This window comes from Varanus komodoensis, unplaced genomic scaffold, assembly GCF_004798865.1.
Source record: "Varanus komodoensis strain SLA01 unplaced genomic scaffold, ASM479886v1 scaffold85, whole genome shotgun sequence".
NCBI lineage: Eukaryota > Metazoa > Chordata > Lepidosauria > Squamata > Varanidae > Varanus > Varanus komodoensis.
Window position 1 is genome coordinate 2,224,241 of NW_025336543.1, and position 27,836 is coordinate 2,252,076.

At 45.1% G+C, this 27,836-nt stretch overlaps 2 protein-coding genes across 2 annotated transcripts in view; one reads left to right on the forward strand and one right to left on the reverse strand.

Annotated features, from left to right (window-relative positions):
* The window catches only part of LOC123016518 (sodium- and chloride-dependent GABA transporter 1-like), a 65,744-nt gene extending 58,931 nt beyond the window's left edge, over positions 1-6,813 (forward strand). Inside the window, exon 14 of the mRNA XM_044416986.1 lies at positions 6,736-6,813. Coding sequence (XP_044272921.1) covers positions 6,736-6,813 — 78 coding nt within the window. The remainder of the gene's footprint in view (positions 1-6,735) is intronic.
* Positions 6,814-10,047: 3,234 nt separating this feature from the next.
* IQSEC3 (IQ motif and Sec7 domain ArfGEF 3) overlaps positions 10,048-27,836 on the reverse strand; it is a 31,395-nt gene continuing 13,606 nt past the window's right edge. The window contains exons 3-11 of the mRNA XM_044416995.1: positions 24,811-24,933; positions 22,637-22,803; positions 22,009-22,148; positions 20,196-20,321; positions 15,260-15,359; positions 13,806-13,967; positions 11,716-11,808; positions 10,206-10,249; positions 10,048-10,122 (exon numbers count right to left, since the gene is read on the reverse strand). Of these exons, the coding sequence (XP_044272930.1) occupies positions 10,048-10,122; positions 10,206-10,249; positions 11,716-11,808; positions 13,806-13,967; positions 15,260-15,359; positions 20,196-20,321; positions 22,009-22,148; positions 22,637-22,803; positions 24,811-24,933 (1,030 nt within the window). The remainder of the gene's footprint in view (positions 10,123-10,205; positions 10,250-11,715; positions 11,809-13,805; positions 13,968-15,259; positions 15,360-20,195; positions 20,322-22,008; positions 22,149-22,636; positions 22,804-24,810; positions 24,934-27,836) is intronic.

Here is a 27,836-nt window from a genome sequence, read left to right on the forward strand (position 1 = left end):
AAAATATTAGCCATTTGGAGTCTTTGCTAGATGTGGGCACACTCTCTCCAGAATATGTACAGCAGGAAATGACAGATGAACAGACAGGTGCTCTTGAAAAGCCTACACACATAGGTAAGTAACATTATTTGTCTTCTCTCTTGGAGAACAAAAAGAAACATTTGGTAGGCTGTGCCAAGTGATAACCAAGTGAAGAGCAAACAGAACAGACAGAGATTTTTAAAGCTTCTGACCCAGGCGTGGCTGTTAAGGAGCAGTGGAGACACAACAGGCGAGAGAATTACAGACCTCACTCAAGAAATAATATCAACAGTCCTAGGCTCTGTTCTCACGGGTGGGTTTATAGCAGATGGAATAATTATATTGGCCCAGCAGAGCAGTTTTGATGCAATTCTTTGCCTGCCCACCAAACATTTTAGGTTTGTTTTTTTGTTTTAAAGACAGGATCTTCCCAGCAGGCATCAGCTCCAGAAATCTAAGAAACAGTACTTGCTTCCGTTGTCCCACAAACTTCTAAGAATCATTGCTTCAAAACAATAAGGCTACATGATTATTAGACTAGAGTTTTTAAAAGTAACAGGAAGCATTACAGTAATGCAACTGCAAGCTGGAAAGTTTGTTCCTTTAACTACTGGTGCTGTTTTCCTTTAGAAGAAAAGTAAATTCTTTTCCATTGAAAGCCTACACATCTATCTTAAGGAGCCAGAAACAGACTTTTAGGAGCAGGAAAAAGGGGTAGGAAAAGGTGAACAATGTATTGTTGAAGTACGTCATACAAAATCATGTAGCAATAACCAGAAAACAATGGCTTGAGTCCTACCAACTAGCGTTTTCAATATCAAAGGAAACAGAAAACAACAATCAAGATGTTGTCTTATATTCTGATGCAGCTGCACATATCCCTGACTAAAGATTATCATGCAGAAGACCTGGAGGGAAATTGTCTATCCAAAGGTGGATCACTGAATGTATCAATCCAAATAATCCTAGAGGTCCATTTGCATAAGAACTTTTATACCAGTCTGTCTGACTTCCCACACAGACACCTAAGAATGGTGCTTTTATGAGTGTGCAGAGAATTTTCTGCTACACATCTTTATGTCCTTCCCTATATCCAGGCCTATTATCACCATTCTCTAAAACAGAAATGAATGTTTAATTGGGTTAAGACTAGCTAGTGCAGATGCAGACCTTTATTTTCACAGGTTTTTTTTAATACAAAAGGTGAGCTGGTTATTGCAGATGCACAGAATTTAGCGGGCATTCCCTCTTCCATTCCTAGTAGCTCCAAAGTGTCCTTTATTTTGCTAATTTTTATTGAACCTCTCCAGCTAACCCCTTAATTGGAATGGAATGTATACAAATCCTTAATGGGACCTGTGTATAAATCTGGAAATGACTTTCATGCAAGGGTATAAGTATTCAAGCCCCACTGAAAAACAGTCAATCTGTGTGTGCATGCAAACCATGCACTGTGTTATGGCCAGAAAGATTATTTTGTAGGGTTTAATTTTGTGGAAATTATGATCAACTTTTTGGCTGATGCTGACCTCAGTGTGTTTCATAGATATACACTACTCTGGCTAGGTCACTGCTTGGCTTCCCTAGATCACTGTTTGTTTTTCTTTTTAAAATACTGAATAAACCAAAGAGAGCACCAAAAGTCAGTAGTGCAGTCAAGTTTGCAGATTTTCTTCAAGCAAAACTACCTTTTGGCACTCGAGACCAGAAAGTTCCCTGCTGCTCTCATCCCCGGAAAAACACCATCACCTGTATCTGTGAATTGCTTTGGGCAACATCATCACACATAGCAAGTGGCACAGCAGGCCTTGAGATTCACCACCAATTTAATAGGTTTTAATTTGCCATCCGTCTAACTGCACAAAGCTAGAGGTTAAATTGGTGATGCTTCTAGACTGGATCCAGTGGTGGTGTTCTGGAAGGGAAATAGCTGAAAGCACAAATTCCATCCCACAGTTCCTGGCATCCATCTGCTCCAGAGGACTGGAGAACCCACCAGAGCAAAGTAAGAGAATTCTGGGGGTCACAGATGAAAGAGTGGGAAGCCCAACTGTGTGAGCAGACCTCTCCTCACATGACCTGGGGTCATGAGCAAGGCTCCCTGCTCTGTTCACAGCATCTTATAGTGCTTCGGATATCATCTTCCATTAGTAAGCCTCTCCTGCTTTTGCAGCACTCCTTCAGTCTTTCTCCTTCCCACAGAAGATCCATTATAGAAGGGAAAATGGAAGAGCAGTGCAGTGTCTTTTGACTGGTAGCACTAGGAGTCCTCTGTCTGGAGGCAACCTGAGTATGATCTAAGAGTCAGACCTAGCAGGGCGCTAGTCTGACTCTACTATGCTATCTGATTGACAAGGCACACGGAGTCCTTTCAACATCGACCTCAACTGAACAGTTTCCTACGGTTTTAGAAAAGATAAAGACTCCCAAGAAAAGTACAGTTCTATACTCAAAAGATTAAACAGCCATGACATTTTTTACTAAGCATAAAGCAGATGCGTGGATACAGGGCCATGCAGGTTCCAGTGCATATCAGGTCTTTCCGAAGCCATACTTAATTGCCCTTCCCAGGGATTATCTGGACCCAACCATGACAGAGAAATGGGGAGATCATCTCCCTCTATTAACAGGGAAGGTCTGCAGCAAAAAGGGGGTTGGCCAAAACTGCTTAGTGTGTGGGTTCAGGTTTCTTTACAGACCTGCCCTGTCCACATGAGGAGTAAAGTCAGATGTGGAGGGGTGGGATAGGTGCATTCCCACCTCTCTTCTACAGTTAGGATTTGTTAGAACCTGTAGCCTGAAGAGGGTTGTATGCCAAACACCAGTCCTGGAACATGGGCAACCTAGCAATTACTGCTCATTGGGGAATACATGGAGCGTCGTTAGTTTTATTATGTTGCTGGGTTGGCCAGATATTAACCCACCAGTTTATACTGTGGTAGCCACTCTCTTCTTCATACCTCTATCTGCCTGGGCCTAAGAACTGCCTGTAAAGTTTGTGTTTACCAATAAACACAACAGGATATAACTGGTGGCCGCTCAACTAAATGCTTAAATTAGACTGCACTTCTATTGCTCCCACTGTAGGATTCCAGCCTTAAAATATTTAAAGCAGGAGATACTGCGCAAAGTAAGTCATTGATCCATAGGTTCATGCACAATGATATTCTGGCTTTTCTCCCCACAACTGAAATAATTTGCAGAATTCCCAGCATCATGAGTTCTGCCTTGTCAGGATCCAGGACTGGAAGCACTCTGGGTATTCAGCTGAATGTGTTTGCTGGCTCTTCTTCCACAGAAGGCGGGTACAAAAGAATGTGGGAAGCAGGGTTTCAGTGCACACCCACATCCCCATATCCAGTTTAGCCTTACACATGAGCAGGCACATGCCAGAAAGGGGCTTTAGCAGAAAACAATTCCTAGCATTCCACAGATGTTGACTGCAAACACTTGTAAATGGGGGCAAAGAATGGGCTTCAGGATTGATGTACGAATTGATCATCATAGCAATACAACTATTGTTAACAACAATAACAGCAACTGTATTTCTATATTGCCCAATAACAGTTCTCTGGGTAGTTCTTGACCTGCGATTTGTTTGCAGCCATCTGCATGTTCTGTCCATGACATGCACATGGGCAAGTCGTGAGCAGAGCCGGCTGGAGCCGGGGGTCAGACTAGATGGCCCGGGAGGCCCTTCTGACTTGCTCTGTTTCTATGTTTCTATGTCCTGACACATACTTCTGGTTCATGACCCTGGCCTACTCTGTGACTATGACTTGGACTTGTCATTAAACCTTGTTTCTTGACCTTGGGCTCTGTCTTGCCTCAAGTTCTGATGGTCTGGTCCTGGTGCCTCCGTCTTGTCTCCTCCTGTCCACATCCCAGCCCTGGACCCTGACTCCTGAGCCCCAGCCTTTTAGAAACCAGGCCAAACAAAAGAAGAGACTGGCATCCCAGGCAAAATAACTTCCATGATGAATACCTCCTCATCATCCTAAATCTATTATTAATAAGCCTGATCTCTCACTCTTCTAGGAACTTCATATACTGTCATAAATATTTCATCCAAAAACAACGATTTCATCAGATACTTTAAGGTTTTTGTGGCTGCTTTGTGTTAAATGTCAAGTAAACTCTAATTTATTTATCTAAACACACCAATCCATCCGTGCTTTAACTAATGCACTGTGTAGAAACAGGCAGGCTTTCCAGAGCAGGAGGTGTCCAAAGCAGTCCCTGCCAGGGATGCCGTGAGCTCTCTCAATGGGGCCAGGCACAGGCATGGGCCCCTAGCTAAGTGTGTGCTGGGAGGGGAGGGGAGGGGAGGGGAGGGGAGGGGAGGGGCTCCTTCACCCTGCACAGAAAGGCAAATAAAGCTATGGGAGAGTGTTGTATTTTGCAAGGTTTCCCCTCCTCCCTTTTGGTGACCAGAGCCAGAGTACACTGGCCATTTTAAAGGCTCTAAAACTCAGTGTGATACAAAACCTGCTTTTGCCTTCTTCCTCCACTGAAACAAAAGGCCCAGCATGGCAAAGGTGCAGCTAGCCACCTCCTGAGTTTAAAGGTACTTTCAGATGGAAGAGTCCAAGCACTACCCATCAGAAATTTTGTTCAGTTATTCTGTCTTTCCCTCCTTAATGAATTTTCTGTGTGAAGAAAGAGAGAGAATGGCCAAGAAGCAGTGGAAAGTCACGGAAGGGTTATGACTGGAAGATGTCAACATCAAGTTTTCCTATGCAGTTCCATGAACGAGGCAGGATGGTTGCAGAATAAAACCTGAACTGGGAGCACCCTAAGAGTCACAGACTATATCCGGTGCTATTAACATGATTGATCCGTATCCGCCACTCTCCAGTTTCCTCACTGTCAGAGCAATGCGATTGTGGAACCAGCTGCCTAGAGAGGTGGTGGGCTCTCCTGCGCTAGAGACATTCAAGGGTGAACCGGAAAGTCATCTGAGTGGGATGGTGTAGCCTTGTGTCCTGCAACAGCAAGGGCTGCACCTGGTGACCTTCATGGCCCCTTCCAATTCTACTATTCTATGATTCTATGATCTATTGTAACAGCCCTGGGCATACCAGTGGAAAACAACAGAATAATTGCTTCCTGTCTTTCTGCTTTGCATGAAAAGCCGACTCTTTCTTTCTCTGTCATGCACGCGCACACGCACACAGATGCACACGCACACACACACATCTTTAAAAATAAATAAATAAGAGCCTTAAAACTTGTTCTGTCCTATTTCCAAATCCTACAGTTGATCTTCTTAAGCCTCAAAGGGAGATAGGGTGAGCAAGAGCAAAGCCCTTAAGCTAATTAATACTGCTCCTCCCTCATGCGTGGGGAAGATATTTTTTCTAAAAATACAGCCATAGCCCATTTTAATACCATCTTTCTGCACGTCAGCATCTCCAGTAAGAGAAGCTGAGCTCTGCTTTCACCTCCTCTTCTTGGAGATTTCCCCACACCTTGCCATTTTGGGGCTGTGGTGGGGAAGGGGAGTTGTTGCAGCGAGAGAAGGAAGCGAAGAGCAGCCCACTCAGTCTGTGAAGAGCTTGTGCTTACATGATTGGCTACCCTCAGGCAGAATCCCCTTAATTCACATAATTCATCCATCAGAATGGATGTGTGTTCGTAAAAGCAAAAGTACAAATAGAAGACTTTCAATCGTGAGGTGCTCCTTGCCTCCTCCTGCTTTCACCATCGCAAACAACATTTCATTTCTCTCCATTCTCTTGCAAACGCTAAGGCAGGTGAAGACCAGAACTCAATGCAAGAACACAAAATGGCGTGGAAGCTGACCCGAGGTGGTTTGCTTCCATGCCTATGTAACATGTCACTGACCTCAGGCGATGTCTCTAAGTAAACCTCTGAGAAACTAACGCTTTAGTACAGCAAGCTCAGAATAATAAGAGGGAGGCTGCGGGGAAAGTGAATGTGGGACAGATTTTGAATGGTGCACACTTCCAGCATGGCACTAGAAGGGACGCCGTGACCACCTTCCTTCTCCCACACCCTGCTGCTGTGCCTTCCCTGGGATCATAGAAGGTCCAGTTAATACAGATCCCAAACACTGTGCACTAGAGATAGAGGCTCTGTGTAAAGGAAGCACAGGCGTTGGCCGGGAGGATACGGAAGGCCTTTCCAAGCACCTCCAGTCTCCTCCCTCTTGTCAAATCAGTCCCGATTCTGCATAGTGAGCTGCCATGTGGGTGAGGGGCATGTGATCAGCAGACCGAAATAAAAAGCAATGTCTAAGGATGCAACCCAATGCATGTTTGGATGGAAAAATGTCCTACAACTCACTGCATTGCTGGATGCGGAAAGCTGGTGGTTGTGGGGCTTTTTCTGCTTAAACTTGCATAGGATTGCACACTAAAAGAAGCAGACAGCAAAGGGACACGGTTGCAGTATTGTTAAGCAACTGGCCATGCCAGGAAGATTTCTAGATCAGATCTCTTGCTTTCCCCTGACTTCCCCAGAATGGGCTGGTTTTTCTTTCAGTGGGCAGGATCCACACACATTCAACCACAAAGGTGTTGTATTTACAAGTAGTGCATTCCTGCTGGTGTCCAGCAAAGCTTTCCCGTTACAATGCAGAAGGGTTTTGATGCCCAGAGTGAGGCTTGTCTTTGTGTTCAGCTGCAGGCTGGGGTGGAGAGCAGCTCTCTCTGTCTTCTACGTTCTCCTTCTCTTCCATTCCACTCTCAGCGAGAGAACATGATGCTCCAAAAGGCAATGAGAACTAAGCGCGATGAGTATTTTCAGCTCCGGCATAGCAAGCTGTAGTGGCAGCAGCAGCGGTGACAGTGACGGCAACTCCTCGGCACCAACAGGATGGACTAATGCCCCCGAAAGGTAAGTCAAGTCTGGTTTTGGTCAGAAACCTGTGAAATTTGGTAATGGGAAAACAGGGAAGCTTCAGACGTAAAGCCATAGGAGACAGAAAGAGAGAGAACAGAAGACAGAAAGCAAAGAAAGCCGAGGGCCGTAGAGCTCATCAGAAGCAGGGCAGCAGGATGCTCCTACAGGCAGCAGGAAGGAGGACGGTGCATCTGTGAACGTCAAAGGCTGGAAGGTGGGCCGAGAACCATTTCCTGAAGCTCTCAGCCAGTGTCTGCAGGTAGGGCTCCTCCCAAACATTAGCATGTGGGGAGAGGTGACAAGGAGTCAGGTGTGTTCATTGGACATACTGCAATTTCTCTTTTTAGTGTGGCTAGGTTCTTGCATTTCTCTCACTCCTCCTTTCTCTTTTTTGTTTTGTTTTACTAAAAAATAAATCACAAACTAGATTTTTCTTTGAAGACAGAAAAGGGTCCTGGGTGAGTCTGTGCTGTGTTTGGCTGGTGCAGGTAGGGCTGCTACACTAGACTGCGTGAACCGCTGGAGTGCCTGCGTCTCTGAAGCAGGGAGCTGGGGGGGCAGGTCTGGTGGGGGTGGTTGTAAGGTGGCGGCGGAGGCGGAAGTGGGGGCTGATGGATGATTTTCACCGGGGTCCCTTGGAGCCCGCTGCCTAGGCCGTGCAAGGGGGTGGAGCTGCAAGAATCAGAGGACACGTAACGCGTCAGAGTCTGGTTGAGGGCCGGCTCCATGCGAGCGAGGCACGGCTTGTCCAGGACGATCACTTTGACAATCTGCTGGCACTGTACAAGTGTCCCTGCCGAGGCAGGGTAAGAGGGCACCAGGGCGGACTCCAGCCTCTCCCGCGGCACGTTAGGAAGCGTGCTGGGCTGCATTCCACTCTCGAGTCCCGGGACCGAGTTGTGCTGGTACGTTTGAAGCCTGTTGTGAATTGACACCTAGTTTAGAAACAGTCAAAGAAGCATTAAATGTTACAAGACTTCTTCCCATTTGCTGCTGTGGGCTGCCCTTCACCTGCCCACCCTCCATCCGCCACTCGTTCCTCCAAACCACAGCCCACCTTAAATGCCATCCCCTGAATCTCCCCCACCCACCCCCAGCAACCCAGGTTCCTGCCAAACCCCTTTCCCCAGCACGTCTATGGGCATTGACCCTGAAAGTTCCTTCTAGAAATAAAAAGAATCCCATTATAGCAAAGGCAGCAATGCAGTTTCTACGTACAGCACAACCTCAACTATCCAAACTGAGCAAATGCAGCTTTTAAAGCAGGCCAGAGAGAGGCTTTAACCGACCAAGAGGCAGGCAGAGGTCCACCGCCTCTCACACCAGCAAGAACCACCTTATTGTTCCGCTTGTTCTTTTGAGTTACATCCCATCCCCTGCTGTCTTTTACTTAGAGGGAAAGCAATTGGGAGAAAAAGACTTCCCTATTCTTTTGGCTTGATAATGACACAATTTGCTTTTCAGGGGAGCTGTGCTCTGTGATTGGTGCTCTTACGAAGCCCCTGCCTGTATCATCATATCCACAGGCCAGCTAAGGCAAAGTGGGGAGGAAGGATAATTGAGGTTGCACATCTTTGCAGGGAGGGGAGAAATGGATTTTGCTGATGCTCAAAGAAAGACCTGAGCTCTTCCCAGCTCCTGTCTTTCTGAGCAGGAAGGTGCATACATGACTCACTAATCTGTTTACAAAAAGAGAAAATTAAAAAGGAAAAAAACCAAGCAGAGATCTGACATTGTTCAGCAAACTTGCAGCTCGTTCTGATTCACTCGATGGTTTGCAAGTGAAAGGAAATGAGTTTACATATGCCAAAAAAGGAAAAGCAAAAAGTACCCATCCAGCTTGTTCAATGATATAAAAAAATCTGATGAAATGACAGCAGATCAGGTAATCTCAGAGAAAATGGAGATGTTTGCTTCTGCTGAGGAGTAAGAGGAGGGAGAGGGGAGGAAGAAGGGCTTGAAGTGTCTTCAGTGAGAAAGCTCAGAGGATTTCCCAATCTCATTCTGAAAACAGGAACTAAGATGGAATGGAGTTTGCTATAGAAGGGGATATCTTTGGAACAATGCACAACGCTCCTATAAATAAAGAGTTCCAGAAGGGTGTTGTTCCCAGGAAACTGAGGACTGGGCAGCAGAGAGCAAGGGGCAACGTGAAGAGAAGGGGCTTTTCGGTCAGGGACTAAGGACTGAAGTGGCGTTCCTGCCTCTTGGACTCTGAAATTACCTCGAGGCACAGTTCTGTGTGAACTGCCTCCTTAGAATTCTGTATCTGGAAGTGAAAAACATATCTTTATGAAGAAATGCCTGTGCAGGCCCAGAAGGTGTGTATGAGGCCATGAAGATGTCTCTTCCTGTTAGCAGAAGAGTTGGTGAGATAATGAGTGTGCTTTTACCAAACCAGTTTATCATGGGCAGGGGCTGAGGACTGAGGGATGAGCTGGGGCTTGGTGTTCCTCCCAGACTGGGTACCAAAAGAGGGGCAGCATGGCCTGAGAGTGGAGGCCCAAGCAGTGAGAAAAAGAGTGAGGGCATTGCTGGTTGCCAGTCTTGGAATGGAGGCTGATTGCACAAATGAATGTTGATGGAGAACTTGGGCTCCTGACCCCATGGAAAGCAACACCTGCAGGGAGATGGAGATTGGAGATCTCTGTCAAGTGAAAGAGGACTTGGGGGAAAGCTCGAAGCCAGGGCAGATGATGTATTCTGGAGGTCTCTCCCAAATGAGAGTTTTCTAGTGAGCTGTGATCCCTAGAAGAGAGTCCCGTTTCCCAAATAAAGGCAGGCCATAGAGGTCTCCAACGCCCCTTCCTATCTTGGGCAATGTTTGGCCTAAGCCCCCACCCTGTGCAGGGTCCCCATGAGTATGTTCAAAGCCTTGACAGGGGTGCAGTGTCTAGGGCAGAAGAGCCTATGAGGGGAAAGATCATAGCGGTGAGTTTTAGCAGAGGGTTCTGCGATGGCGGTGATCTGCCCAGGGAGCTCATCTCAGCTGCGTCTCTGATTTCTCCTGAAAGTGTGTTGGGGTGGGGATGAGGAAGGAGCAGGTTAATCTCCAGAGTTCGGGCGCTCGCTCCATGAAGGATGTGTTAACAGTTATAGAAACGGCTTGAAAAAAATGCTTTGAAGTTTAATCTGGATTTGAAAGTTGTATTACCCGTCCTAGCAGTAACTTTTTATTGTATCTCTGGAAATTGGTAAAATTGTCAGTCTGGCTGGGGAGGCATTGATTAAAACCTGAGAAAAGAAACAACAGAGAATGTAAGAAGAGCTGAACTGAGGGAGAATTACTTACCTCAGCTGCTGCGCATTCTACTTACCTCCACTGTGTTATCCGGGACCTTTTCTCCCAATTCTTTTTTGCCTTTGAAAATAAAACAGACCTTTTCTGTCAGGAGTTTCTAGAGGTTGCACACATGGAAAGCTGCACACTCTGGGGAAAGTTTTGGCAGGGATTATAATTCAAGTATGGCCCCATGGAATATATTCTTTGGTAAATTCAAGGACTCTAACAACAGCAAAACAAACGTTCCCAATAGCTTTTATTGAGGAATGTTTCAACAATCAATTTTACAGGATTATTCCTGTAAACTGAAAATATGTTACCTACTACCCGGATCTCTACACCAATGTAAGGGTCTCTCCTATTAGCTGCTGTGCTGTGGGGGGTTTATTAGGGGAAAAGTAGGCAGATGGGAAGGTTTATCCTCCCCTACACAGCTGCAGTGGTCTGATCCAAATTAACTTCATGGTGTAATCCTAAAAATTTAAGATTTAAAAATAGGTAGGAAAATATTTTTTTGATTTGATCAGTTGATTTTTACCTTGGATTGATTAGTGAGGGTTGTTGATGAATTTCTGCCATTTTTGCATGCCAAAAACCATTTGCCTGACATTGCTGAACAGTAATAATTATGACTGCAGGAATTATTAGAATCTAGGCTTGACCTTGTAGCTTTTACATTTCATGGCCTCTTCCACTGTTAAAAATACTGTTTGAGGCTGATCAGTAAAAATTAGCTTACAGCCCATGTTTAAAAATATTTAAATAAATATGATATACAAGGTCTTCAGCAGGAATGGAATAAGGAATTGGATTGTCCTAGTTACGTAGTCTAATGAATGGATTGTTACTTTATTGTCTATATCTGAAACTTTGATGCATCTCAGGTTATGTTTTCTCCATATCTATTGGTTTGCACATCAATTTAATAAGGATTTGTCTGAGTTGGTTAAGAAATGGAAGTGTAAGACTATCAGTTCATTGATCATATGTTTTGGCAAAGTCTAGCAGCTGCTTTTTCTTGGGCGGAGGTTATAATATGAATAAAATTTCTATTGGAACCTACTTCAATATTAATATAATTCTTTTAAATTATCTACCCACTTCTTGGAAATTAATGCATGGTCAACATAAATGGATTTTCCACATCCTTTTGACAACTAAAAGGCTGATATTACAAAACTGAAATGAAAAATGCTCATGTCTTATAAAGCAAAGGATTAAAGCAAACAATACTACTAGCATTTGAACAGATGTCATATAGGCAACACTCTTGAATAGATACTGAAGCTCATATAAAATTAATAAAGTCAAATCTATATAGTTATAGTCTTTCCTTTCTTTCTGTTTTTATGGTTTGGTATTGTCAAAGTTGATAATCAAAATACATATTTAAAACTTTTACAATAAAATAAAGCAAAGTTAGGATCAGCTCCATGATCAAAGTCATGGTCATGCTTAAACAGAGCATGCAATTTAACCCTCCAAACCTCATAGGGCTAACTAAACATCTGGGTAAGAGAAGAATTGTCCAGAAAGTCTCTAACCTGTTGGAGATCCTTGCTTGGACTGCATTTCCATCTGAGCCCCATTAGTCCTTAAGGACAGGTTCTTCGCTCCATGCTGCTTCTCCAGCTCCCCTGAGATATAAGATGGTAAAAATGTAAGAGAGTTGAGAGGCCAGGGGAGAAGTAGGAAAGTACTTCAAAAGGAGAAAGAGGAAAGAAAACACGGAAGTGAGGCAGAAGAGACAGAAAGGTGCAACAGAGGACAGCCAGATGAGTAGCAGTCACAGATTACATATTACAAGCATGCACAAACATGAGTGCACACACAAGCATGGAAAATGAGCCATGGTATCCACTTTCTGTGCCAAGGAAGCACACATTTTGTAGCCTGTACCAATGAGCCACAATAAGCACATTCAAATATACGGTAAAAGTTCTGAAAGCTGACCACCCAAGGGACTGAAGGAAAGTGGTCAGCATATATGAGCCAGCCTTCCCCAAACTGATGGCCTTCAGAGGCATTTGGACTGCAACTTCCAGAATTCCCAGTCAATGGCACTGCTAGATGGGAATTCAGGGAGTTGCAGTCCATATGCCTCTGAAGGCCATCAGTTTGGGGAAGGCTGACATGAGCCACGGTATTTATCCTGGTGTCTGCTGATCAAAATAATGGAGGACCCAGAATGACAAGGCACTGATGCTCCGCCTCCTTGAGTTCCCACACCACTCTCCATTCATAACCCTATGCATGGATTAATTGCTTTTGGCTTGCCAGGAATTCCTCTGTATGAACATAGTGATGTATGGGGCCTTCTTCCACTGGTTGCCTAGGACCAGGGATGGAAAGAAGGAATTGGAGGAGTGGGCTATGAACAAGTTCTTTGGGAGGAATCTGCTGGGAAGTATGAATAATGCAAGGCATGAGTGCAGAACCTCAGAGCTGAGGGTCAGATTCTCTGGGCTTCTCCAGATGGTCACAGCCCTTTTGCTTAGCCACTGATTATTTGATGGTTTCCTAGCTTTTGTGCAGTTCCCCTGCCATTGCAATTTTAAATGGATGAAATGCCTCGCCTAAGGCATAGATACTTGCACCAAGAGTTTTAGGCTAAAATAGGCTAGCTCTTGGTATTTTTGGACCCAGTTCTTTTCCTTTGGTCCTGCCCCTTTTGCTTTCAGTCCCACCCATAACTGGAATGCAGCCCCCAAAAACTTATCTAAGAGGAATTCAGTCCTATGCCAAAAGATGTTCTGAAACTGATGCAGCGGAAACAAGCAGACTTTGTCCACCTGGGCAAGATGGCTACATCAGGTGTTTTCAGATGGAGGACTTCTAGTACTGTATCAAAAAAAATCTGTACAGCTCTCCTTTTCTTCCTTTATCTGTTTTATTCTGGTAAGAAAAGAGAAGGAAGAAGCTACATGGGAGGGCTATGAATGGAAGATGATGACATCTGGAGGAGCCCCTGAAAATTCTGTAAACTGGACAGTGCAATTGCACAAGCAAGGCCTGGTCTGGAAATATGCTCCATTGGCAAGCAAATTGAAAGTGCTCATGTGTATAAATCCTCAAGCTTCTTGCATTTACACTTCAGAATCACAAAGAATATAATCCAGTTCATACACTCCCTTTCAGATATGTCTTCCCACCAAAAAAAGGTATATTCTCCTTCCTCCCTCTCCAGCCCCACAGCCAGGGGTGCCATTTTGGGGCGTGGGAGCATGGGGGTTCAGACTTTGCATGGTTACTCTTTCGGAACATCAGTGTTTCCGGCAAATTCACTACATCTACATTGGTAGTTGTTCTAAATAACAAATCGTAATGAAAATTATGCTGAAAAAGGCAAGAAGGATACCCAAATATCCAGTGTTAATAATATTCCTATAGTTACTATGAAGCATCAAAGAAATCTTCTTAAAGACAGCACTGTTTTGGCAATTTAAACTGGACTATACTGAACAGATATCAAATATATATATATAAGCTTCACCAGTAGCCGTGCCCCCTGCCCCTGACTGATATACAAATGGCACCCCTGCCAAGAAGAGACACAAAAAATACACAGGATGCAGACATATGTACATACAGACAGAATGACTGCAAGGAGTCTGGACCACGCTGGGAGCCTTACATTCAATTCGAATCTGTTCTAGCTCCATCACCTCTGCTATTGATTCTTTTAGGTCTTCCACAAATTTCTGCATTTCCTCTGCACCCAGAGCACAGAAATGGAGTACCTGTTTCTTCTCTGAGCCTGAAACTGGAGTCACCAAGGTGATGCCATGGGGGTAGTCTATGAAGGAGAATAGGAGAGGGGGTGAGACATTAAACTGGTGTTTTGCATATTAGAAAGGTTGGAATCCTAGGAGGAGGGATCATAGCCAAATGGTAGAACTAACTTGTTGAATGCAGAAGAACTGAGGTCCAGTCTCAGGGATTTCTTGTTAAAAGGGTCATGTGGCAACTCCATAAGGTAGAAGGGCAAATGGGGAAAAACTTTTGCCTCTTGACAGTACTGCAAGGGTGGCCAACATGCAGTCTGTATGTGGCCCCCTGCTGTTGCCCGCTAAAACTGGGTAACATTTTAACTGGTGCCCATAGCAGCCAAAGAGCAACAAAGGTTGTCATCATGAGACCAGGATTATCTCTCTTCTGTATCTGAGGTTCATAAATACTAGACATCGGGGAAAACTTCCTTACTGTCACAGCAATACAGCAGTGGGACCAGCTGCCTGGAGAGGTGGTGGGCTCTCCCACACTAGAGGCATTCAGAAAGAAACTGGCCAGCCATCTGAGTGGGATGTTGTAATGTGATGTCCTGCAACAACAGGGGGTTGGACTTGAAGGCCTTCGTGGCCCCTTCCAACTCTACTATTCTATGATTTTATGACTGCTCATTTTCTACCCTTTTCTACTCAAAATTTCTAGGCAAAAAATTGGGATGGAATTATATACATTTTTAAATTATATAAACTTGCTAGTGGCTTATTCATGCATTTTCTGGTCAATGTAGTAAGGCTATCTATCAATTACATTTTTGGGGGTGCCTGAGATGCCAGCTTATTGGGTTTGGATCACTCTGTGGTGGGATTGTCCTTCACGTCTAACTATACCAAAGTAAAGCTTTGGTGGGAAGCCTTGTAAAGATAGATGCAATTTTGATGACAACCTTTTGGAGCCACATTAAATATTCACATTCCTGAGGGATCTGGCTTTCAGCAGGCAAAATCAGCTGTGTATATTTAAGGTTAATTCTGAAGACTGCCAAGATCAGGGCAACAAGATCGTTCTGGATATTCTCCACTTCTTCACAATGCACAATGGGAATACCTTTGGTTGTCACAGGTACCTGCTGCACACATACTGTCTAGTGCTGGAATATGGGGACAATGGGCAATAGAGTACTATTAAAATTAGCTTCACCATTGGAGCTGGATCCTGTCCCTTAAAGTCATTCTTGCATTAAGGGGTGGGCTAAGTTTGCTTCTGATACAAGGTTTCTATGGACTTCTCTGTGAGAAATCACAAGATGGCTCCTAGCCTTCTCTGTCCTTTGGCAAAGGACTGAGATGCTGACAAACTTACATTCATTCTCAAAGAGATGGAACTGCATTCCTAATAGGCTGACTGACTTGCAAAATGTGTAGGTTGAGGAACTTTTCTTCTTAGGACAAAGCTTGAGGATCTGTTAAAGGATGCAGAGAAAGCAAGATAGTGTTTCAGAAGCAGCAGGACCAGCAACGGAGTCTGGGAAAGCGTGAGGCTCAAATAAGTGCAAATGGCTTATAATGCAGTTTACTGCATTCATGTTTAGACCATAATATGCAGAGCTATATCTTAAAGAGTCAGTGTTTCCTGAAATTTGCTTTTTATCCTTTTCCCATTTCTCAATGGTACAAATTCTTTTAACTTTGCTCTTCTGGCCATATGTCATATTTTAAATGTCCGTTGCATGCATGGGAAATGCCAATTATTTCCAGTGCTTAGCCACCACCAATGGATTCTATGCTAACTTGCAATATTCAGTTCTAGTTGCCTCTTTAAAGACCCATAACAGCATAATCAAAGCATCATCTAGGATAGTATCACCAGTGATTATCTGTCCCTCTTTTGTTACCAGCTTGCAGAATGGTGGCTATTTGGGCAAGCCTACCACATATGAATTATATTTGCATTTATAGCTCTGCAAGAATGGAGAAGAAATGTTACATACTGATGAATAATTGGGAGAGGTATTGTCTTCTTTGTAAGTACGGGTATATGAAAGCTTCAAAGAGTATGCAAATAAAGTCAAAGAAAAGAATTTAATTTACTGATAGGAGTAGGGGTATCTTATCAGGCCTGGCAAATGCAGCTCCAGATTTATTTATTTATTTAAAGTTTTAATGCACCATTCTATTAGCACATGTTCTCAGAATGATTTACAGTTATTTAAAATAACATAACAAATATCCATATAAAATCCATATCAAGGATAATTCAAGGGTTATGCCTGCCAGGTGATGTTCCTGCCTTGACTCAAAAATAAGAAGTGTGACCTCCATCCTCTCTAGTCCAAACAGCTGGTGCTCTCCATGCTGTATTAGGCTAAAAGCAAGCAAACACTAGTTACGCTCATGGCCAGCGCAAATCTTCTGAGGTTCACCTACAAGGTTCTGTCTGTTCTGTTCAAATCTGGAAGGTGAATTGAGAACAGGACAGGAAGGCAACCACAGTGAAGAACCTGGTCAGTCCTCCCCAGTCTGGGGCCTTCCGGATGTGTTGAGCTGCAACACCCGTTATTCCCAGCTGCAGTGGGAATAATTCCTGACTAGCAGTTGTTCTGACTAGGGCTTATGGGAGCTACAGCCCGAAGTATCTGGAGGGCACCAGACTGGGGTGCACTAGAGGGCCTCTGTGTGCTAGACCCTGTCTCAAGCTGCTTGCTTGAGATGGCAGGGGGTTTGCACCAGCTGTGATCTTCTCATTTCCCATCTTCCTTCCACGGACAATTGCTGGCACTTGGACCACAGCTGTGAGGACCCTTTTGCAATCAGTCCCTACATTGCTCAGGGGCCACAAGCCTGTGGGACCTGTTTTACATGCCCCCTCTTCTGCACGATCCATTCACTGCAAATCAATGGCTCAGAAATATCATAGAATAGCATGGATCGCTGTTTTAGTCTCTTTTGACTTTACAGACTACACTTTTGTTCTCCTATGGCCATGGAAGGATGCTTGAGAGGCTGCAGAATCAGCTCTCAGCTGACCTCTGCTGCCACGATCCCATACAACTGTCCTTGGGCACCGCGGACCAACCATGCACACAACCAAGGTGTGGGAGTGGATGGGGAAGGATGTTGGTAAGGTTTCCATGGCAGCAGCTGCTAACACTGCTCAAGAGGGAAGCTGGCTTTGTTTTTAGGTTTGCTATTTCAGTGCAAATGTTATGATGCAAAACCGGAGAGAACAGGTTGCTTCCGCAGTGCATGGTGGAAACCTCCAAGAAATCTTGGGGTTTTCCATTTTGGGTTTTATTTTCACTTAGGCCGTGTGGCCCATTCGAAGATGTACCTGCGACTGACTCTGGTTTTTGAACCAGGGTTGAAATGCTGCTGCTCCAGAGCAGCAATATTGTCTTCACAGGGCCAGACTGGGCAGGATTAGTACGTCATGCAATTTGTCTGCACATGTGGGTTTTTTAAAGTATACAGCAAATATAGGAAACCTAATCTGGATTGGGCCCCAGCCAGGGGATGGGAGAACCATAGCCGTTTCCCCCTGCCATGGTCCCAATCCAGATCAAACCACTCCACTCAGCACCTGCTATTTGAACTGGGAGAAGTGCCAGTGGAAGCTTTCCTTCCAATGTAAAACATAGGCATGGTGGTGGAGAGGAATCTGTATCCGGACCAAGCAGGGGCAAAGGCTTAAAAGCCCCCTTACCTCTCTGTCATTGTCCCAAGCTGCATTGTGTGCACCATACTTTCATGTAATAGCTAATTTGAATAGCTAGTTCCCAAAGAAACAGTGCAGTTTCAAAATCTTAAGACTGGTTACATATACAAATAATGTAGAGTGTTTAATGAGAACTCGACTGTAGAGAGTACTTTCCACCAGCCACTCCCCCCACAAGACTCCTGTCAAATTGCCTGTGTCAATTTCACATATGTATTTCTTTTAGTTTCATTAAGCTCTGTGAACCTGAGCAGGGTGGATTCAAATGACAAAGCATTTTCAGTCTGTGGTGACTTCTCCATCACCAGGCAGACAAAACTGCATTTTCAGAGTGTGAATCCACACTTTTGCTCATGTCTGATGGATAAAACCTGCCCTTTGTTTCCATGGAAATGTCTGCTTTTTTGGACAGCTGGCAGGTATATTATTGAGAAACTCATTCAGGTATATTATGTCCCATCAGAGGACAGCATTAAGAGAGATTAACCCTAACCCTAACCTTTTTCCAAGTGTAATTCTAAATTCCTCTGCAGTTTGCATCGTACTCTTAAATGCTTGTTAATGGAGTGGTAATAACACATAAGAATTTTCCTCCCAAATGCAAGCATCTGCAAAAAATGTGTGTGGCTGAAATGATGTGTGAACCAAACCATCATAGAGCCCATCAAGGATGAATTTTCCCAGCCGCAGTACCAGAGTTGATGTCCGCCTTATCTGTGAACAGCCATTTCTCATCTTGCATTATAAAACCTGGGAGTGCTTCCATGTCGATTAAGAAGCATTAACCAGCCTTTACAGTCACTAATCCAGGGACTATTATCAACAACATTTTATAGCCTGTCACCTTTCAGCCCTTGTATTGCTAGAAGGCAATGAAGGCCACGGAAAAAGTGTGTCAGTGTGTAATTTTCTCATCCTTAATGCCACTTTTGTGAGAGGCTGATTGGAGAAAACGATCATAGAACTCCCACTTCTCCTGGACCTGGACTAAGTGAGTCACTCCAATCAAATGTATCACTGCAGTTGGCTCCCAATAGGTTTCTGAACTCTTTGTGAAGTGCTGGTTGTAAACTTTTAACATCCTAAATGGATCTGAGACCAGGATACTTCAAGGAGTGTCATTTTCTCATAGAAACTGAATCACCCACTAAGCTCTTCCTCAGAGACTTTGTTCCGTGTTCCCCCACTTGATTGATCTGCAGTAGATGTTTACATGAGACTAGGGCTACAGTGAATTCAAAGGAGTTCAGATTTCGATTAATCTGGCCTGTGGATTCCTAAGTGGGCCAGGTTTTCCTGACTCACACAGATTCCATGGACTTATGGGGCATTTTTTAAAATTTCCATACCTTCATGCAAATTTAGTTGTAGAAAAATATGAAGAATAAAAGAGCTGTTGAAAATGCACATTTGCTCCATAGACTAAAGGGTGAATATGTGCATGGTGGAGGGATTTGTGCATGTTTGGGAATAGGAATTTGTGGCTGAGCACATTTGCACAAATGCTTGTGAACTCATTTGCACAAAAGCCAAGTCTTTCTGTGGGTGGACACCCGAATGGCAGCCACCTGACGATTCACATAATGCAGTCAAAAGGGATTGAATAAAACCTCCACATGAGACAGGCCCTTTTCAGTCACAATGTTTTAGACCGGGGAGAGCGACTTGCGGCTCTTGAAATGTTTGGCCTACAACTTCCAGTACCCTTCACCTTGACACAGCTAGTGTGCTGGAGTGGCTCAAGAGTTGGCTGTGACTGGGGGGACCTGGGTTCCAGTTGCTACCTGGCCATGAAGTCCGCGAGTGACTTTGAGCCAATTGCTGACTCTCAGCCTAACAAGATAGTGTGGAAAAGATTGTGTACATTGCCTTGGGCTCCTCCCATGAGGAAAACTGGCAAGATATGAACACATTAATTCAATATGCTGGTTAGTGTTAAGGCAAATATCTGGATGGCACAAGTTGTCCACCACTCAGTTCCTTCCCTAATTGGATCTAGATAAGACCCTGTTATCTCAGAGGACAGCAAATGAACCGTTGTATGCCCATGTTATTTCTGGTGTCTTATTGTGACTAGGCGTTTTCTTTTATTATTATTATTTTCCGTGTATGGTTTTCCTTGTGTTATTCTTTTTATTTATGTATTTACCTTTTTGGAGCAAAGAACTCTTTGAGTCATGGCAGGTCACTGTACTAGTTGACTTTAAGCACTGGTCTACATATTCAAAACAAAAGAAAAACAAAACAAAAGAAACAGGTGGGATAGTCATCCTGGATTGTAGCAGATGGGGAATTCAGACAATGATGCAAATGGGGAATTTCGTGATGGAATGCTCCCCTGAGCAAACGCCCCCCAACAACCTCCAGCCCATGGAACACTACCACATCACGGAGAGAAAGGAGCTCAGCTCGGTGGAGCCTTCTCCCTGGTGTGCTAGCTTTCTATGTACAGGGAGCTGTATAAGCAGCCCCACCTGAAAGCCAGCATGGCACAGCCCTAAGGGAGCTGCACCATGTGCTCTTTCCAAATGATGGTGCGAAGTCTCCTGCAGCGCTGTGACTCTCCAGGCCAAAGACCACTCACCACCAGCAAGTCATTGAAGAGAAAAACCTCCCTCTGGTGAGCGGCTTGCTTCTGCACTTTGTTCACGTCGGTCACTTCGTAAAGGCGGCTACAACAGACCAGCCGGCGATGCGGCACAGAGAGGACCTGGAAGGCAGAGAGACTGAGGAGGAATGGTCCCCTGCCTTGTCTACCTTCCCAGAACCATTACGCATGGATGAAGCTGCACAGTCTCACTGGCCATGGAAAAAGTGACCATGCCACCAAGTGTCCCAGATCACAGTTACGGCTGGCAGGGCTCCTTCATTTCAGGGCTTTCCTCTGCTGTGCATCTCCTCACCCTGCCTGATGGGCGCAGAAGCAGAAGGCTTAGGAACCTGCACCACCACAAACCATGGGATGTGGGCCTGACTGCAAAAGCTCCTAGGTGTGTTCAGTGGGGCAGTTTCTAAACCCTGTGACAGCAAGAAATGGGGAATGAAAAGCATGTGTTTATTATTACAACTGAGCCCAGCCACAAAGGTACTTCCTGACAGTTAGGACCCCGAGGGTATGGAATGGGCTTTCATGGGAAGTGGTTGAAGCCCCATTGGTGAGGGTGTCCAAGGATAGGCTAGACGTGCACATGGTAGGCATGTCATGAGTGGAGCCAGCTGGAGCAGGGGGTCAGACTAGATGACCCAGGAGACACCTTCTGACTTGCTCAGTTTCTGTTTCTAAAATGTCGGAACGTATCCTCATTCTCCAAGGAGTGCTCCTCCAAGCATGCCATTTCTTTCCTTCTTCCTTGTCCTACAGGTTTTCCATTTTTATTTTCCAACAACCACTATACATTCCATGGTTTGTTTGTTTGTTTGTTTGTTTGTTTGTTTGTTTGTTTAAAACTTTTATACTCATTCTATACATAAAAGTCTCAGGATAGGTTCTCACACATGCTCAATTCTCACTGAGCTGTTTAGGGGGAACTGCCACATCATGTTCATGAGTTGTCAAGTCTATTTTGTACTTCTGTACGCGCTGCTGTTCCTCTGGGCAGGATGATTCCCTCCCTTTGCTTTTCAGTGGCCAGATGGACAGTAATTCTTCCCAAACTCACTACCTGTGTTAGCTACTAGAGGGAATGATTTATACAGCTACATCATACACTCTGCACTTTGCAAAACAATGTAATACCAATACCTGGTTCCCGCTTCAGAGAACTTATAGCCCAATTAAATGGAAGAAAAGCAGAGGGACAGGAGTGGGGGGAAAGACAGAGGGAAGGGGGAAAGGGAACTAATATGTGCAGATGCAGCCTTTTCCTTGGGGCTTAATTGCAGATGGGGTCAGGATTAGGGAACTAATTTCCTAATGTAACTGCTGTGCTCACAGATGGGCCTTGAAGAATTTCCCTGCTTTGCAACTGAAGTTTCCAAGGCTGAAGGCAGGTATGCTTTGCAGAAGCCTCTGCTGCCGGGAAAAATCTAAAGGGCAAATACATTTTTAAGAATTGCCAAATGAAGTAAAAATAATTACACCTGGGTTTAGGGAAAGATAAAAGGAAAGAGCTGATGAGATGGGCATATTACGTTGGGAAGGAGAGGGAAGGGAAATGAAATCTGCAGGTCAGTCCCTGGCACCTCAAGCTAGAGGGGCTGTGCAGCAGCTGAACCTCGCTCTTCCCGAGAACTTGCTGAGCTTCTGTCAGTCAGATTAGACAATACTGGGCTAAATTACCAACCACTCTGGTATGAGGTTACTTCCTAAGGAAAAATCAACTGCAGAAAATTTATGACTGCAAGTGAGAAATCATCCCTGTCAGGCAGACACCCTGCAGTGCTGTATAAAGGCTCACCGTTTTCATCCCAACAATGGATTTTTCCACTTTGGTGACATAGGTCACGTGATCTTCATTGGATTTGAGCTCTCTCTGCTGGATCCTCTCATAAATTCCCACCACCAAGTCCCGGGGAATATCAGCACCATCATCCACACCTGTGGAGCACAAACAGCAAAGAACAGGCTAGGTATATACCTGAACTTTCAGGATGTTTTGCAGCATATTGTTCTTAAGGACATGAAAAAAGTAAAGATATAGTAGTCGTCTTCTGTAAGGGTATATTATTTCCCGCCCACTGGGCACTTCGGTCAAATAAGCATCACATGGTTTAGAAGTACAACTAAAATCTGTCACATAATTTGACCACAAACTATACATTTCTTTTCAGTGTCATAATTCACTAGCAGGCAATTTCAAATGTAAATATATCTATAAGGTAAATGGGCAAAAGCTGTTGGCCTTCTTTCCCTCTCTCTCTAGGAGAAGTAGAAATCCTACCTTCTTTCCCGCAAGACACACAAATTTTAGCTATCCCAATGTCAACTCCACACAACCTTGGCTTGAACTCTACTTCACTAGAAGTCTAGTTAATGCAGGATTTCAAATAACAAGGAAGAGTGGCTCATCCAAGCAGTATTCTTACCCCTCAGGTTTCGTATGAAATCCTCCAGCATCATCTTCCTGTCGGGTTTGATGTTAGGACTATACATATCTGTATTGAGCAGGATGATGGCAAAAGCCAGTATGAAGATGGTGTCTGGGTTATGGAACTGTTGGACCACATCTGGGTTACACATGCAATACCGCTGGCTGCAGAAAGAGGGAGACAAAGTCAATACATGTCAATGGAAATCAAAGGCTCCTTAGTCACTAATATGCATATAGACCTCTCTGGAGATGCTAAAAGTGTTTACTCTCTACCTAGCAATGATTATAACAAAGTTGTACAAATCCGCAAGCTGTGTCTCAGAATAAATGAACGTATCGCTCACTTTGTGTGGATTCAAAAGACCAGGTAACCTGTGATAAGCTTAGCCAGTTCCAGCTTGTCTCACACTGATTGGTTCTTCTCTGATAGGATGTCTATCTACAGCAACTGGTCCATTATCAGAATTTCAAACATCTGAAAGACAGCTTTCATGGGAGAATGTCTCATCTGCATTTGCCCGAACTGAAGACTCACACCAGAGTCTTCTTGGTGCACAGGATGATTGTCCCGTGACAACCTGGCCAAGCGCAGCCTCTGGAACCCTGCCATTTCTTCGCAGAACTACTTAATCACGTGCAAGCAGATCTCCAGCATCAGGGTTTATCTGTAGGGAAGCTGTAACCTACAGTGCAACCCTGCCTTTGTCTACTCAGACATAACCTGGATGGAAGTCAATGGGGTTTATTCCAAGGTAAGCCGATATAGCAGGTGTGGGGAACCTGTTCCACATTTCCTTGGGAATCATCTGTTGGGAGCCACACTTCCTTGAGGTTCATCTCAGTGGGGTTGCATTTCCTTAGGGGAAATTTGTTGCGGGTCACATGCTGTCTGCAGGGTGTGTCCAAAGCCAGAGGTACGTGGGCACACCCCTCTTCTCCCCTTCTTTCCGCCACCCCTTCCCTCTCCCCCTCTCCCCCCTCCCACTGCCACACATTTTTCTCTTTCTAACACCTTCTCTCTCCTCACCCCTTCCTTCCTCCCTAACCAGCAGGGAGCCAGACAGGCAGATAAATTGCTCTTGCAAGAGGTCTGAATGGATTGTTTACAGAAAACTTTTCAAACTGGTCTGTGAGCTGCCACATCCCCACCTCAGTGTATAGCTGTGCCGTCTTAATTATTGATCTGAATTCATACAAACATGTGAGAACTTAAACAAAAAACTAACAAAAGCACACCTTGCCTAACGTGTGCCGAACAAGTAATTGTCCCACAGATATTGCGAAGAAAAAACAGGTGAGGACTGGCTACAGCATCGTAAGGACTGGCTACAGTGTCAATTTTCTTTTGCCTGAGAACAGGAGAAAGAGGCGCTGTATCTATTCTGTCAGTGCAACAAGGAAAGATGGGGCCCCTGCTTTTCTAGCCAATAAGAATGCAGGTGTTCCTTTTCAGGTGAATATGAGGAAACATGTACAGGGATCTATTGGCGCACATCCCATGCACCCCCCCCCCCGTAATTTCCTCACTGAGGCAACCAGCTGCCTTTAGCATGGATGCTTCATAGGTGGACTTACAGCCATGGGCATTTCCTATTAAAAGGTATTTTGTGTGACAACAGTCTGTATGTGGTGCAGAAAGTGGTCTTCTACACTACAGCGGTGCCCACAGAGACCCACTGCAGCAGCTTCACCCCCTCACACACACACACACACACACACACACACACACAGGGCAGAGGGCAGGCTTTTCCAAGCCTGCTGCAAAGGGCACAGTCTCACTCCTTTGCTTGTGGAGCTGAACATATTTAGAAAGCACCGTCTTTGCAACGGAAGCATCAGGAGAGAATGTGCCTTCTAAATATACACCTTCCCTCTGATGAAGGTCACTGGCAGCCTGAAAGACATCTGTTGTGCACTGTTAGCTTTTATTTATTATTACATTTATATATTATTTCATAAATGCAGTAATATAAATCTAACCATATCTTGTTTTAATTACACACATGTGATAACAACAGCATCTTGCTTTCCCTCCTCCTGCCCCCTTGCAAGGAACTCAAGGTGAGGTTTCTGCCTCTTGGCGCCCATCTCTGCACTTCTCTCACTCCATCCCTTTCTCCCTTCCAGTTTTCAAATCTCATATTTCTCATGCCTTGGCTCAGCTCTTACCTGAACGCTTCGATCAGCCGTTCCACTTTCTGGGCCTCTCCCTGCACCCGGATGTGGGCTTGAAATTTCCGCAAAGCTTCATCAAGCTCCATGCCAGAGAAGTCCATTTCATCTACCACACAGCTAAGGAAACAGGGAAAGGAACAGCTTCAGAATCCACCCTGAGTTTGAGTACAAATGCTGCTGTGTCACTGTAGGCGTGGACCCCAATACCAGAGGGCTGTGTAACCAAAGGTCCTCAAGGAACAGATCTCTAGGATGCCTGGAAGGCAGGCAAAAGTAGTTTTTAAGAGAGGGGAAACTGGTGAGGAGAGGCATCCTAGGGTGGCCTGGTTCCTCTTTGACAAAGCATATTCTTCTGTGTGGAGGGCTGCCAAAGGACTGTTCTTTGTTTGAAGGCACCCTCTATTTGATGGGCTGTCCTCTAAAGATGAGAGTAGGGCCCCTGAAGCTGCCCCCTGACTGCATTTGGCCCACAGGTCACCAGGTCAGCCTTCCCCATGATGGGACTGTACTGCTATTTACAGTAAACTAATGACTTCTAGGTTTGCATTGATATATTGAAATTAGCACATGCACACTTCATGCTCTATCCCCCTTCGTCCCCTTTTCTGGTGAAGCATTTCCTCTTTTTCACATGATGCATAAACAGCGGCCCTATTTTGCTTCCAATGGCATGTGCACATCACTTATTTTGCACCGGCTTCGACAAATCCTGCAGCCTGAACGCCCCATAGCAAGAGTGGCATCATCCTATGGTTGGCGGGCAGCTCTGCAGGGCTGAACCAGGAAACTCCTCCCTCCTACTCTGCTCTTCAGCTCCACTGAGCCAACCAGGCAAGCTCCCCACCCTCTGTGAGGACAGCCCACAGGGCAAGACGTTTCCCAGACTGGGGTGGGGGTACTTGATAGTTTTAGCTTCAGCAGCCAGGCCAGCCCAAACTTGCAGACCTGCTGCTTTTCCCCACCATCAACTTTCATCAAATATAAAACCCTACATAAACCATTTCCCATAAATGGAAGCAACATGAGTGTGCTCCCCTCTTTCAAACCATGGTTAACTCTCTGGGGGGGAAATGACAACTGATCATCTGTCTCTAGCCACAGAGACCTTTCTGTGCCAAAGGAGCTGCTGAAACTGAACTGAAGCATAAAAGGGTGGGAGGCATCAGTGTGACTGCTTTCCCAAGTCACTCTTTTTTTTTCCCACTCCAAGTGCGAGATCAGAGGTTGTTTGCAGAGGGAGAAGGTACACCAAAGAACCGTTCCTTCCCCCTTTGCCTCCCTCCTTTCTGTTTTTTATTTTTATTTTACTAGCACATGCATTTCTTCTTCCCAAGGGGTCCCATCAAGGCTTCTCACTGCTAAATACTTAGCTTTGATAACTGCTGAAAAAATCCTGATTAATCAATACCAGGTTCACAGTGGAAGTCACCTCTGGGGATCTTAAATTGAAAAAAAAAGGCAGGCAGGCAGCAGGCAGGCAGAGAAATCAAGTCCTTTAGGGCACTCTGCTTCTTTGCACTTAGACACCATTAAAGTTTGAAGCCTTGCCAACAAAATGGGAACTGTAGATCTCATAATTTTGATCAGCAGGACATCAGACTTGTCCTGCCAAGGCTTTGTTCAATGACTGTCCCCAAATGTCTAATGGGCCTAAGAGTTTCTCAAGAGGGCTTCTTAATTTTCCCAAAGAATGGTACTGGCTGTTCCACACTTTGCCAGGGGACTGGTCCAGCCCAACTTCACTTTGCTGTGTAGCTTCTTAAAACATTGATTCAATTATCCATTAGCCAATCGAGTTTGATAGTGCAAGATACAGAAGCATCTCGCTGAGCTGCTCCTGGCTCCCACGCAACAGAGAGAACTTTGTGGCTGAAGAAGGCACAGCCACATGGAGAGGTGAAAGCAGCAAGGATTCGACTTAGCTGCCCTTTAGCTCTCTGCACTCAAGAAACCTGGATAACACTGAGTCCCAGGGCAGCTTCGACCCCCTCCCTTGATGCTACTATTATGAAGGGGGAAAGGAATCAAGAGCCCATGAGATCAATGTCATTTCAACTTCAACGGTCCTTATTTCTTCCTGCTCTTTCTGGCCACAGGTAACAAAACCAGAAGCAACCGCCTCCCCGGCTGATGAGGGCCTGCATCCCACTGGTACTCCTCCGCCGTAAGGCGCCTAGAACAGGACTCACTGGGGCATTGAGGCCTCCTAGCGCGAGGATTTGGGAGAGGCAGGAAGCAGCTGCGCTGTTGTGGGCCAGGGATCTACTCAGCCGAGCGCAATGACCTACTTTCAGGCTTTTTCCGCTCAGGTGACAATGTAGTGGGAGCCGGCTTCCAACTAAAAGCGTCTGTAATGAACTGGCGAACCACACTTAGGGAAGGAATAGAGGAGAAGCAGCCAGGTGGAAACTCTTAAAACCGCAAGGCACAAAGATATTAATAAGTAACAGCACCGTTCTTTCCCCAAGAAGGAAAACCACTTCAGGACAAGCCTGGAGGAGGAAAGCTCCTCTTGCCTCAATCTTGGCAGCACCTGGACTCACTAACAGTCACTAACAGGGGTCACATTTAATTCAGCCATTGCTCTCTTTCCAAACATCCACCATTATGCCATTACTTTAAGAACAGCAGAACAGAAGAAAAGCCATGCTACCTCAGACCAGTCCGGCGTTCTGTACACACAGTGGCAACCCAGCAGTGCAAGGGATGCCTCAAGCAGGATGGGGAGAAGACCTCTGCCTGCCCAAGTCCTTCAGCGACGAAGGCATGCGGCCACCGGTAAAGGAGACAGCTCACTGCCATCAAGGCTAGCAGCCACTGATAGCTCCCTCCTCCATGACTCTGCCCAATCCCCTTCTAAAGCTACCCAAATTGATCGCCCTCATCACTTCCTGTGACAGTGCATTCCACAGTTGAACTATATGTTGTGTGAAGAAGGACTTCTGTTTTTCTGTCCTTAACTTCCCACCAATCAGCTTCATGGGATGGCCTGGCTTCTAGCATTATGGGAGAGGCAGAAA